General features: G+C 41.6%; 1 protein-coding gene across 6 annotated transcripts in view; it reads right to left on the minus strand.

The window, feature by feature from the left end:
* The window catches only part of FGD4 (FYVE, RhoGEF and PH domain containing 4), a 248,447-nt gene that overhangs the window by 16,105 nt on the left and 217,687 nt on the right, over positions 1–14,655 (minus strand). For all 6 annotated transcript variants that reach the window (XM_034936051.3, XM_034936053.3, XM_034936058.4 and 3 more), the window contains 4 exons: positions 10,160–10,332; positions 5,589–5,619; positions 4,971–5,063; positions 4,260–4,385 (listed from right to left, as the gene is read on the minus strand). In XM_034936051.3, the coding sequence (XP_034791942.1) occupies positions 4,260–4,385; positions 4,971–5,063; positions 5,589–5,619; positions 10,160–10,332 (423 nt within the window). The remainder of the gene's footprint in view (positions 1–4,259; positions 4,386–4,970; positions 5,064–5,588; positions 5,620–10,159; positions 10,333–14,655) is intronic.

Genomic DNA, 14,655 nt, shown 5'->3' on the forward strand with positions numbered 1-14,655 from the left:
CACGGGAGAGCTGACCTGAGACTCGGTCATTACGCCAAAACTTATGAAAGGAAGATAATGAACTATCAACCAAATACGAGCTCACAATGAGAAGAGACCAATTACAGCAGAAAGCAAGCCTCCAGGAACTAGAATTTAGTAGAAACAACAGATTTGGAATCTTCGAAATGTCTTCAGCTACTGACATTATTAGATACAAATTTGAAAATTACATAAGAAATGTTTGAAAACATAAAGTGGCAAACAACAAACACTATCAAAAATGATCAGGCAGATTTGGAAGGAAAAACTTTTGGAAATAATTAAAAATTAAAAATGAACAAAACAGCAGATTTGCTACAACTGAACAGTAAATGAACAAAATGGGAGATAGAGATAAATAAAATGCTATAGAGAGAGACACAGAGATAAAAACAGGAGAGACATGGAAGATGGAATGAGGTGATGTTATATATATCTGAATTGAATCCCACAGGGAGACAGTAAGAAAAAAGAAAAACAAATAACAGAAATAACATATCATAACTTTTCTAAGAGTCCATTTCTGAATTATATAATGGAGAAAATAGAACCTTCCTCACAGGGTAATTGAGAAACTATAAGCAACAGTATACACAACACACTTCAAACAATGCCTGGCACTGGTACATCATAAATGGTAACTGCTGTTATTTTTATTTCTGCTCCTCTCCCCTTCATTTCAACTTGCTTCATTTTTCTATTTCTTATGTCAATTAACAGCACACTACCATTTACCCAGTCACCCAAATCTTAACATTAAAGTCATTCCTGACTACTTACTCCCTGTCTTCCTCAACTCTTTCTTCATTGAACCAATTCCCTTTAAGGTGTGATCAAATCTAAGCATCTTACCATGGCATCTCTGGCTCTCAATGACCTGATTCCTACCTACACCATTCCAGCCTCAGTTTTCTGCCAGTCCTGTCTTGCAGTGCTTACTCCAATACCAAGCAGCTTGTGTCCACCAATATATAACATGTGTATCTTCAGGGTGAAGCATGATTCTTTAGATACTCAGGAAGCACCATTCTTTAGGCTGCCATGCCACCAAGGAAACATTTGGGATCACAGCAATAGGTCTGGGTGCCTACCCTTATCTCAAACACCAGTATAATTCACTCCATGTCATGCCCCACTTTCCTGTTTATCTCAGATCCCAGGAAAAGGCCCAGCTCTCTGGTTATTTTCTCAGCCTCATCCCCAAACATATTGCTCTGTACATAATTTTTTTCTTAGACGGTCTTGCTCTGTCGCCCAGGCTGGAGTGCAATGGCGCAATCTCGGCTCATCACAACCTCCGCCTCCCCGGTTCAAGTGATTCTCCGGCCTCAGCTGGAATTACAGGCATGCACCACCATGCCCGGCTAATTTTGTATTTTTAGTAGAGACGGGATTTCTCCATGTTGGTCAGGCTGGTCTTGAACTGCCGACCTCAGGAGATCGACCCGTCTCAGCCTCCCAAAGTGCTGGGATTACAGGTGTGAGCCACTGCGCCTGGCCTCTGTACATAATTTAATCTAGTTCAGTCGCCATCTCCCACTTTCCCCTCCATGCCCTTCCACTGGGACCTTTGGACCTTTCACTCTAGAATCAAACTCTTCCATATCCTCAGGCTCTTTTCTCTAGTGGAGGCTTTTTTTTTTTTCCCCACTTCACCTTCTGTCACCTCTGAGACCTCAGGGCTGCGAATTGAGGCTTGTATTCCCTGACTCTTTTCTTGCCTTCAAAAACCCCTGGCAGCTCTGAGGCCCATCATCATCTGGCTCTACCCATCTCCCCTACTGAGTTAGCATCTCCTTATCATCTGCCCCACACCCATTCACTCAGGAATTTCTCACTAACGGATCATAGTTCTCTGCTCTACCACAATGTCTGTGGACTTCAACATTCACATGACAAGCCCAACTCTACCGCCTTATGTCTCTGCTGCCAGCGCTGTGCAGTCTACCTTAGCTGTCCAATCTCATGGTCACCCCCGGGACTGTGTCACCATCAGAGGGTGAACCATATCTGGCATGCCAGGTTCACGTATCCCATTTTTTTCACCAACATCTCTCTTATTTCTAATTCATTGCCCCCAAGAGGTCCGCTACCATACATCTCTGAACTTACCGAAATTCTTCTGTCCACTGACCCCGCCACTTTCTCATTAACCATCAGCCTGTTTCCTAGCTTTCCTGCTCTTTTTATCCAATTGAGACTTCTCTTATTCATTATTAACTCTCTGATGTAAATACTTCCCTTCTCTTCTAGTGTTTTTCTCATTATACTACTCTGGATAAACCGTGCTATCTGCCTTCGCTGGCCTGAGTTGCTATATCTTGTTAGAGAAAAATCATTGCCATTAAGCTGACTAGTGTCCCTTTAAATTTATAACTGTAAATTTCTAACAGGTGCCCAAGTCCACCTTTGTTTCTCTACTAGGCTCACTTTTCTCTGCCCAGAGAAAATCTTCACACTTAGTCCTCTTTCTTGAATCTCCCCATCTCCTCCTCCTTCCCCTTAACTTTCAACTGATGACTCTACTTCATTCTTCAGTGAACATACAGATATTGCATCAAAATGGGGCCAGGTGCAGTGGCTCACGCCTGTAATCCCAGCACTTTGGGAGGCCGAGGTAGGCAGGTCACAAAGTCAGGAGTTCGAGACCAGCCTGGCCAACATGGTGAAACCCCGTCTGTACTAAAGATACAAAAAACTAGCCAGACGTGGTGGTGCATGCCCGTAATCCCAGCTACTTGGGAGGCTGAGGCAGGAGAATCACTTGAACCCGGGAGGTGGAGGTTGCAGTGAGCCAAGATCACAACATTGCACTCCAGCCTGGGCGATAGGGTGAGACTCTGTCTCAATAAAAAAGAAAAAAAAATGTATTTAGCCGGACGTGGTGGCTCACGCCTGTAACACAGCACTTTGGGAGGCCGAGGCAGGCGGATCACCTGAGGTCGGGAGTTCAAGACCCCCCTGACCAACATGGAGAAACCCCATCCCTACTAAAAATACAGAAATCAGACAGGTGTGGTGGCACACGCCTGTAATTCTAGCTGCTAGGCAGGCTGAGGCAGGAGAATCGCTTGAACCCGGGAGGCGGAGGTTGCGGTGAACCGAGATCGCATCATTGCACTCCAGCCTGGGCAACAAGAGCAAAACTCCGTCTCAAAAACAAAAAACAAAACAAAAAAAACACAAATAAATAGATATTGCACCTAAACTCCCTCATTTCTCACCACCAGAACAACAAAAACGCCAACTTACCCACATTTATACCCATCTTTTTCTTTTTCCTCTCTGATATAATGGAGGAAGCTTTCCTCTCCCCATCAAAGCCAGAACATCTACTTGTACTGTGGATTCCATCTATTCTTGTTTCTCATAGATATCCCTTGGCCATTATTTATCTAACGTTCCTCCTCTTACTCATCATGCTCCAGCCTCATGACCTTTGGCAGTCTCATGAATAGACCAAGTTCCTTCTTACCTCAGGGTCTTTGCATATAGACTTTCACTGTCTGAAGTTTTTCCCTGTCTCTATTGATTATTAGCTTTCTCAACCCCCCCCCCTTTTTTTTTTTTTCTGAGATGTAGTTTCACTCTTGCTGCCCGGGCTGGAGTGCAATGGTGCGATCTCAGCTCACTGCAACCTCCGCCTTCTGGGTTCAAGTGATTCTCCTGCCTCAGCCTCCCAAGTAGCTGGGATTACAGGCATGCGCCGCCACGCCTGGCTAATTTTGTGTTTTTAGTAAAGACGGGATTTCACCATGTTGGTCAGGCTGGTCTCAAACTCCTGACCTCAGGTGATCTGCCTGCCTCGGCCTCCCAAAGTGCTGGGATTATAGGCGTAAGCCACTGCGCCCAGCCCCTTTCTCAATCTTTTAAGCATCAACTTAAATACCAACCCCTCAGATAGGTCTCTTTTTCTAACCAAAATTGGTTCCAAATCTTCCTCTGTTACTAATACTGTCCATTTTTAACTTCTCAATTGCTTTTTTATTTCATCTATAGTAATTTGAAATTCTTATTTGTCTGTCTTCTCCATTACAATGTAAGCTCTGTAAAGCCAGGGAACATTTTGTCTAACGTTTTTTCTCCAGGGCTCAGCACAGTCCTCTGCACGTAATTGGCACCAAAATAAATTTATTACATGATTAGTTGAAAGTCATTTTTTTGTGTGTCCCTAGTTGATGACTTTACATCACTTATATAGTTACTAGCAACCTTAATGATCAAGAAATCTCACTTACATATCCACATGCTCGACAATGATGCCTCCTTCGTGTCAGTGCATTGAAAGGTTCTTTACATTTCATACACATTGTCACTTCATTATCTCGGATCCATCTTGGGGCTCTTTTCCCTAGCTCAGCAGTCTAAAAGGGGAAGAAAGATTCAATTTTAATAGAAAAAAACTATAATTCCCTTTTATTATTATTTTTTGAAAGAACTTTAACTACATTGCTCAAACCATGTTCTGAACTATAATCCCAGCACTTTGGGAAGCTGAGGCGGGCGGATCACCTGAAGTCAGTAGTTCAAGACCAGTCTGGCCAACATGGTGAAACCCTCTCTCTACTAAAAATACAAAAATTAGCTGGGCATGGTGGCATGCACGTATAATCCCAGCTACTCGGGAGGCTAAGGCAGGAAAATCGCTTGAACCCGGGAGGCGGAGTTTGCAGTGAGCCAAGACTGTGTCACTGCACTCCAGCTTGGGTGACAGAGCAAGACTCTGTTTAAAAAAAAAAAAAAAAAAAGAATAAGAAAAATTCAAAGAAGTTCAAGTAGAATGAAAAGCCACTCACTATTGTGTTCATCTAAGAAAGAATGAGATTCTGTCTAACCAGCCAGTTCTGACATTGTAAAGGGAAAAGGTTGGAGAACAAAATGATTAGACAGATCTTCTACACCTGCAAAGATATGAAAGAGGTTGAAGTTAAGAATGTAATTCAACTCACAGAAACCTCTGAGTGAATGTCATTATCCTTTGCAATTGCATTTCTGAAGGTTTCATGCCTTTGATGAAAAGCATCGATGGTTTCTTGAAGGGCCTAAAGTATAAGTAAAATTCAAAGCACACATTAAAGTTTCTCATATAAACCAATGAATATACTTTATCAAACAAATATCTATATAGGAATCACTTTGAAAATTAAGTGAACCTGTTCTGATTACTATATATTAAAACACACACAACAATATATGCACATGTGCATACACAGAGATGTTACTAAAAAACAAAAGTGAAAATAAGCTGGGCGTGGTGGCTCACACCTGTAATCCCAGCACTTTGGGAGACCGAGGCAGGCAGATCGCTTGAGCTCAGGAGTTCGAGATCAGCCTGGGCAGCATGGCGAAACCTTGTCTCTACGAAATACAAAAAAAAAATTAACCAGACATGGTGGTGCACGCCTATAGTCCCAGCTACTCGAGAGGCTGAGACGCAAGGCTTGCTTGAGCCCAGACAGAGGTTGCAGTGAGACATGATCACACCACTGCACTCCAGACTGGGTGAGAGTGAGACTCTGCCTCAAAAAAAAAAAAAAGAAAGAAAAGGAAACAGAAATGAGGCTTACCTTGATCCATTCTTCTTTGTCTTGCGCAGAACTAAAATAAAACAAAATTAAAGTGAATGTAAATAACATTAATGATTCACATGGTGAATAAAACTATGCTTTCCTGTTGTTCCAACTTTCTGGAAAATTCAGGGATGTTATGGAAGGAATTATAATAAAAATTAATCTCTGGCAATTAAACAAATAAAATTCTTCTTAAGTAGAGGTTCAGACTATCCACTGACTTTGGTACACATAAAATTTGATGGGGTTAGTTAGGTTTAGCTTCCATTTATATACTGTTTAATAACCATCATTCAGTTAGATATATCAGGTAACTGTATCTATAGCATTACACTGAATATACAACAGCTAATCTTCCAGTTTTCTAAAACACATGAAGGCTACTAAAGGCTACTATTCACAGCCCATCTTAGAAGAGATAATAATTATCTTTGAGAATCTAAAATATCTCCCTAAAGCCTTAGGGAGCTATTTAACATTTCCTTTGATAAACAATTTATTTTCCAGTTCTTAGAAGGCTTTAGGCAATACCAAACCTAACCCCATTTTAGATAAAGAAAAGCATATAAAAATTTTAAATGCCTGTAGGAAGGAGGTTTTACAGATTAATAGACCCCAGTGTTTAGTAATTATCCTTAGAAAACAAATTTCTTTGACTGTAGTCAGGTTTCCTTTTTCCTATAAGGCAAACTTTATTTCCTCTTTCTTGCAGGTAGGTTACGTTGCTGGCTTCTGTCACATACCACATTTGAAAAATCCTCTTTAGTGGACTCTGAACTGGGTAAGAGCTCCAAATTGAAAAATTCTGAAGAGGATCAGAGTGTGCTCTGTCTGTTTGTATGTGCTTGGTAGAGGGGCTAAGTTGAGTTCCAGCCTGAAGGTCACCTGCCTGATTCCCACAGGTATGAAACATGCATGAGACTGGCTGAAGGATTGTTGGTGTGTCACGATCTATCTTTCCAGCAAATTGATTATTGAACACCATGATGTGCCAGGAATGCTGCTGGAATCTGTGTCTGCCAAGTGGAAGCTTCTGCTTATTGTTCACCTGGGGGCTTCAATCTTGCTTCTCAAAATAAAAATTTTTTTTTAAATTAAAAAACTCTCCTTATTGCTCTGCCTTGCCACCACATTTCTGTTGCCCTGGAAGCACAGTTATCTGCTAGCTGCTTTCAGCTTTTCAAATGCAGAGAAACCCAACAAGTCTTTATAGCTTTTTGTTTTAGTTTTTAGTTATGGTAGATTTTTTTCCCCTTTATATTTTTATTTCCACTTAGCAATAGACAACCATAATAGTATTCTGTATATAAAACAGAATACTTTTTATCTTTTTGAAAGTAGAAGAAGAAGCACAAATGTACTTCAGTCTTGAGGCTGACTCATACTTTAGCAAGAAAAGTGGGATCCTTTTTTCCCAGTTAGCTTCAGAATCAAAAATATAAAAAATCTTTCAATATCTCCAAATATATACCCAATTTTTGATTCCACATAATTCCTATGGCACTCTGACTTTCTTGGAACTTCAGTTTGTCCCATTCTTAAAAGAGCATGATAGGCTGGGTGCAGTGGCTTAGGCCTGTAATCCCAGCACTTTGGGAGGCCGAGGTGGGTGGATCACCTGAGGTCAGGAGTTTGAGACCAGCCTGGCCAACATGGTGAAACCCCGTCTCTATTAAAAATAAAAAATTAGCTGGGTGTGGCAGCATGTGCCCATAATCCCAGCTACTCTGGGAAGCTGAGGCAGGAGAATTGCTTGAACCTGGGAGGAGGAGGTTGCAGTGAGCCAAGATCGTGCTATTGCCTGGGTAACAAGAGCAAAACTCTGCCTCAAAAAAGAGCATGATAGATCATACCGAAAGTAATCACTTAATTCAGATCTTCAATATCACCATATAAGCATAAATATAACTAGAGCAATAAGATTAGGTAAATAAGAAATTTTAGACAGAATAACCATATTTCCAACAAGAATTGGAAGGTATCCAGTACCGTGTTGGATATGTTATAAAGTGATGATTGCCTGTACTTAAGAAAATTCCTCACCAATTAGCCCCATCTTGATGAGAAAATAGCCCAACTGGCTAAAGGAGGACTGAAAGTATCCATTCAGGCAAACTAAGAAACCTGAGAAATATCTACCCTGTAGTTAGACACGTGTCTTGGGTTTGCAGATGGAAGTGTGCTGAAGTTTCAGAGTTAGCAACGCCTTCATTCTTTCTGCAATGAAAACTATGATGATCAGAACTACCGATGAGGCTGGACGCAGTGGCTCATGCCTGTAATCCCAGCACTTTGGAAGGCCAAGGCGGGTGGATCACCTGAGGTCAGTTCAAGACTAGCCTGGCCAAAATGGCGAAACCCCATCTATACTAAAAATACAAAAGTTAGTCGGGCTTGGTGGCAGGCACCTATAGTCCCAGCTACTCGGGAGGCTGAGGCACAAAAATCGCTTGAACCCAGGGTATGGAGGTTGCAGTGGGCCAAGATCATGCCAGCCTGGGCAACAGAGTGAGACTCTGTCTCCACAAAAAAAAAAAAAAAAAAAAAAAAAAAAAAGTGTTCCCTGTTGCCAGGGCCAGTAGCTCAGTAAATCAACCACTGAGTGAGGACTCAGTCAAGAGCCTTCAGCAGAGCATCATATATTCTGCCCTTGGGTTTGAGGGGCTAGGGCCCAAACCCACCATGAGGTAGGGAAACAATGACACTCAAAGGCAAGTTTCAAATGCTACCTGCTCCCTAAGGAAAAGGAAGTTCAGTATATATTCTCTGTGGAAAAGCAAATAACTGGCTGTTTCTTCAAACTTTCCCAGCCTGCCCACATTCCAAAACTGTAAATTCACCAATTCTTGGACTCCCTGGGCACAGATTCCTGTTAAAATGATTTCTCTTTTTAAAATCTGAAATTTCAGCTTTTAGGCAGTTACTAAGTATGAATATCCAGGGTAAATTCACCTGAGCAGCCAGAAACATAAGCTAATGATGGAAAGGAGCAGAAAAACATTCTGAGTCTCCGTGGATTCTGGGATATTGACACCACTACAGCTAGGATTGGTTCTTCACCCTCTGCTCTGTGACCTCCTGAAGCATCCAAATTTTTACCAGGCCATGCATTAGAACAATAAATGGATGACTTATTATTATTATTTTTTGAGACAGAGTCTCGCTCTGTTGCCCAGGCTGGAGTGCAGTAACAGGATCATGCCTGGCTAATTTTTGTAGTTTTAGCAAAGACGGGGGTTTTGCCATGTTGGCCAGGCTGGTCTAGAACTCCTAATCTCAAGTGATCCTCCTACCTCAGCCTCCCAAAGTGTTGGGATTACAGGTGTGAGCCACCAAGCCCAGCTTGGATGACTGTTTTCTAAAGCAGGTATTTCAAAACCTGACAGCACTCTGTATTCCAGGGGTTCATGCATGAGGTAGCTATGATCAACTGCAGTCGTTCTCATGGATTTTTATCCTTTAAAAATGGTTATGGGCCGGGTGTGGTGGCTCATGCCTGTAATCCCAGCACTTTGAGAGGCTGAGGCGGGCAGATCACCTGAGGTCAGGAGTTCGAGACCAGCCTGGTCAACATGGTGAAACCCTGTCTCTATTAAAAATACAAAAATTAGCTCGGGAGGCTGAGGTAGGAGAATGGCGTGAACCCGGGAGGCGGAGCTTGCAGTGAGCCGAGATCAGGGCACTGCACTCCAGCCTGGGAGACAGAGCGAGACTCCGTCTCAAAAAAAAATAAAAAAAATAAAAAAAAAATTAGCCAGGTGTGGTGGCAGGCACCTGTAATCCCAGCTACTCAGGAGGCTGAGCCAGGAGAATAGCTTGAACCTGGGAGGCAGAGGCTGCAGTGAGCCGAGATTGCACCATTGCCCTCCAGTCTGGCCAATGAGAGCGAAACTCCATCTCAAAAGAAAAAAAAAAAAAAAAAGAAAGAAAGAAAAAAAATGGTTATGGCTAGGGGAATGTTAGCCAGAACTCCAAACCTTTCTCTACCAATCAATAAATAAAAATATAAGAAGAGCCATACCTTCTAGAAGTCCTGGTTGCCAGAGGCCACCTGAGCCCCTAATGGCTCCCTTCATGTATCCTGCAACTATGGTGGCAGTAGTTTTACCCTTACCACCTTGCCTCTTATGAACATTTCTTTTCATCTGAGTGCCCCTAAGGCCCTAAAATATCTGAAAGACTCAGAGATTAGCATGGAATAATAAGCATCAATAAACATTTGTGGACCAAAAGGAGGAGTGAACAAGGATTAGGAGAGAACCTTTTACTGTAAGTCAAGACTTGATGGCAATAATTTCATCCTCTGAGTACCCTGTATTTCTGAAGAGTTAATCAATTTACTGAATGCTTATTGTCTACAAACCACTGTCCTAGGCACTATGGAGGAATCAAGAGAGGGGAGACATGACTCCTGCTTTTCAAGAACCTACAGCTCTGCATTTACATCCAACCAGAGTTCCAGAGATCTGCAGCATTCACTTGAGAAAAACCCTCAGAGCCATTCTATTCTAATGATTCATTCTGTTGCCTGATTTTGGAAAGCAGTGTGATAGAAATGGTTCCCTTACCTGGCCTGCAGTTCCAGAGTTCTCTCTTTCCCAGACACCTGGAAAGTATGTGGATATTCTTCATTTTGAGTCTCTACAATTTTCATTCCATCAATGCCAACCCTGGTTCGAACTGTGAATTTAGAGCCTACCAAGCTGAATTTGGGCACACAGTACAGCAACATGTTGTTGAACTGCAAGGAAGGAGAACATATATCAGTAAAGAAAAGAAATAGGGGAAACTGATCAGGTTTTTTTTTTTGAGACAGAGTCTCACTCTGTTGCCCAGGCTGGAGTGTAATAGTGTGACCTTGGCTCATTGTAAGCTCTGCCTCCCGGGTTCACGCCATTCTCCTGCCTCAACCTCCTGGGTAGCTGGGACTACAGGCAGCCGCCACCACGTCCGGCTAATTTTTTTTTTGTATTTTTAGTAGAGACAGGGTTTCACTGTGTTAGCCAGGATGGTCTCGATCTCCTGACCTCGTGATCCGCCCGCCTCAGCCTCCCAAAGTGCTGGGATTACAGGTGTGAGCCACCGCACCCGGCTGGAAACAGATCAATTTTACAGGTAGCCCTAGACAAAAATTCTAAGTAATTTCTAGACAACACAGTACTTCCTGCATGAGAAAAATTATTTACTAAAACACTGAGGTTTATGCTTGTATAAAAAATCATATTCCTACATTTTGAAAAATATATTTCCCATTCATGGCTTATACATATTTTATTGATATTCATGTAAATTAATAATTTTGTACTACTGCACTAAGTAAATTAGTTCAATAAATTCACAACAAATTACTAAGGACCTTTGATATACCAGGAGCTTAATTTCTTAACTTTGTAAGTTCTTAAACACAAGAATTTCTCATTGATGTATCTTAGAGGGCAAGTCTAAAACAAGGTGTTAGAAGACAGTAATATTTAGCAATTATTATTATATCTGAGAGAGGGTCTCACTCTATCACCCAGGCTACAGGACTCACTGCAGTCTTTAACTTCTGGGTTCAAGTCATCCTTCTGCCTCAGCCTTCTGAGTAGGTGGGACTATAGAAACACACCACCATACCCAGCTAGTTTTTCTTAGTAGAGATGAGGTCTTGCTATGTTGCCCAGGCTGGTCTTGAACTCCTGAACTCAAGCAATCCTCCTGCCTTGGCCTCCCAAAGTCCTGGGATTACAGGCGTGAACCACCATGCCCGGCCTCAATTAAAAAATTTTTTTTGTAGACACAGGGTCTAGCTATGTTGCCCAGCCTGGTCTTTAACTCCTGGTCTCAAATAATACTCCCACCTCAGCCTCCCGAAGTGCTGGGATTATAGTGTGAGACATAGCATCTGGTCAGTAATTTTTTTTTTAAACCAGACTGTTTAATGTTAAGCTTTTAAAAAATAGTCTATTTATTAGTTCAAATCTCATTAGAACACGTGAAAAAAAGCTCCAAAAGGTTTTTATCACCATCCATATCATCGTCTGATTAAGGCCACAGCTTGCTTGCTAAGTTTTCCTGTTAACACTTCTTTCCCTCTTCTATCAAGGACTTCTCAGGAGGATATTTGGTTGAAGCTGTGAATGTTGCAGGAGCTGCAGAGCCACCAGCACAAGGGACAGAGGTCACGCATTCCAGCCACCAACAATAACCAAATTGTTCCTGCAAACTGAGTGACAAATGTAATGGTATGGCATAAAATTTGTGAGTTATCTGATACTTGTCCTCAAGTTGGCTTTATAAGTTCAGCACTCATGCTGTTTTATAGAAATAAGTCCATGAATATGAAGGTTCTTAGCATTTGCCATTTGTAGTTACGCTCACATGACAGATTATCTTATAAATGTGTATGTGTCTCCTTCCCTTTCATGCTTTCAGGACTACGTCCCCTCTATTATATTCTCCCTAAATGGGACTTCACATTCTAAACTGTCAAAAATCCTATATGAATCTTAAAATAGTTCTGATCACAATATGATGCTAGTCAATAAATATCCTTTTCCTCTTCGCATAGGTGAAGGTGGGAGCTCCCGCACGATAGAAAACATTGCTTACAAAGAAGATTATGTCATATATAGGAAGAAACCAAGTAGCTAGCCCTGTTCCCTCCATGAACCTTGCTCCTGTAGCAAAAGCCACCACCACCTTTCACAAATAATTACTTCTCTTTGGGTTTCCCCAGATACTGAAAAAAGAAGTTATAGCAACTATGGCATGAAGAACATTGACTTTCCCTTTCAGGGTAGGAGATTCCCTTTTATTTCATGCCCATAGCTTAGAAGTAGTGATCAGTGAAGCAATCTCAGACTAGCGAGGCAATTTCTACAAGTCCTAGGTTGTGATTAAAAACTACAAGCCTCAATATTATTAAAAACACAGGGAGGGTCTTTCTTGATCTCTACTGTTCAAGTATTTATTTCAAGCCTCTAAAAATATATTTGACTGAAATAATTCAATTTGTTTTCTCACCAGTGACAATTTCATTAATGTTTGTTTTCAAAGGTAATAGGATACTGGTGGAGAAAATTTCTAGTGCTCGTTCTGTGTTCAAAGATTAAATAAGGGAAAAATTATCTGCATCTATCAAATTCCAAGGAAATAAGGAACAGAAAACTCCAAAGAGCCAAGAATAAAAAGTCTTGGTTGTTTTGTGGGATAATTTGGTGATTTTATTTTATTTTTTAACTTTTGGATGTCAGAGAGTTTATTTCAAGAGTACCTGCCATGGTTTGAATGTGTAAAAAGCGTGTGTTGGAAACTTAATCCCTAATGCAGAAGTGTTGGGAGATGGGGCTTAATGGTAAGTGTTTGGGTCATGAAGACCCCAATAATCTATGAATTAATCCAGGAATGGATTAATGCTGATTATAAAAGGGCTTGAGGCCATGAGGTGGATTTCTTGCTCTCTCTCTCTCTCTCACCATGTGATGCCTGCCTTCTGCATGTTATGATGCAGCAAGAAGGCCCTCACCAGATGCCAGCCCCGCAATCTTGGACTTCCCAGCCTCCAGAACTGCAGAAAATAAACCCCTGTTCTTTATAAATTAGCCAGTCTCAGGTGTTCTGTGATAGCAACATGAAATGGCTTACATTAAACAGCATCCTACATTAACATAAAAAACAATGAAAAAGTATGGTATGGAGGCATGAAAATATGCAAACACATGAAGATCATTTAAAAGCAGATAGCAGATTCTAAATACAGTTTGGTTTTCCAGACAAATGTACTATCTCAAGTGTAGGAAACAGAAAACTAGCCCTCATTACCTTTCTAGAGAGAAAAGAAAATAAAAATGGTGCTTCTGAAGTTTCTACAAGTAAAAGAACAAGAGGCTCCATGGGAATAAATGTGCACTGGCAAGGCAAGATTCTGTGACAAGCACAGCACTGGAGAGGGTGGATGAAAAGAACCAACATGACACTGGAAATGTTTCTAAGATGGTCTTCAAAGAATAAATGTGGCTCTCCTAAAATTCCTGCCATGTGACCTCATTCTCCTGGGAGGCAACGGCATATGTTTGATGGCTTAAATTAACTGGAACAGGAGGGGTCTTTTCCTCAGTCACTGACTGCCACTTTCCCCAAGGTTCTTTGCCACCTGTCCTCCAAAGAGCTGTTTAATTCAGCTCTGCCTCAAGATATTCAACAGAAACCTCTTTCCAAAACAACTCCCAGAAGTGAAAATTAGGCCGAGGCAATTGGTTAGACCCAGAGCTCAGAGTTTAACTGCAGAGGCTGTCACATTAATGAGGAAGAGGAGAAAGGAAAATGACCCTAGCAACTGAAAGGCAAAGACAGAGGAAAGACATTGGCTCCTGGTTATGTTGCCTAGAATGATGTATTAAGCACGTCTTTTTATTAAGTATTTTTGATTTTAGGCATCTTAAGGCCTTGTTGACACTGACAGGACTGCCCCTCCCAGGATTACCCGATTCCTAGAGAGAGTAACACGCCTTTCATGTGGAAACCAACCAAGTCAGAACTCACACCCGCAGTCACCTCCTGTATTAAACACTTACTCTCTGGGACACTATTCTCCTGCGGCAATCACCTCAGGGCCAGGACAACAGCCCCTAACCCCTAAAGAAATTATTCCAACTAGCCAATCCTAATCCTGGTGCTCTGTCTTGCCCATTCCTTCCTGCAGAAACCACAATAAAGGCTCTTGCCCACGTTTTCTGCTTGCTCCTCTGCCTCCTGACGCTGGTGCTTCCCCACTGCTCTCCCGCTTCATATGCCACACCCCCACCCCACCCCGATCTGCCCTTCCGATGGCAGTCATGTGATCTTTTATAATAGACCTCTGAAGAAGACTCTGAACCCTAACATGACACATCCTTGTTTTCTGTTTAGCTCTCTATATTACCCGTGAAAGAAGTACTTGTGTTTAGCACAAATGAGAACTTTTATAGTTAATCTGGTAAAAATACACATTTTTAAATTATGAAGATATTCACATACCATAAAATTTACTCTTTTAAAATGTACAAATCATGGTTTTTAGGATAGTTGTAAATTGTGCAACTAT

The sequence above is a fragment of the Pan paniscus genome, chromosome 10 (genome assembly GCF_029289425.2).
Source record: "Pan paniscus chromosome 10, NHGRI_mPanPan1-v2.0_pri, whole genome shotgun sequence".
NCBI classification, from domain to species: Eukaryota; Metazoa; Chordata; class Mammalia; order Primates; family Hominidae; genus Pan; species Pan paniscus.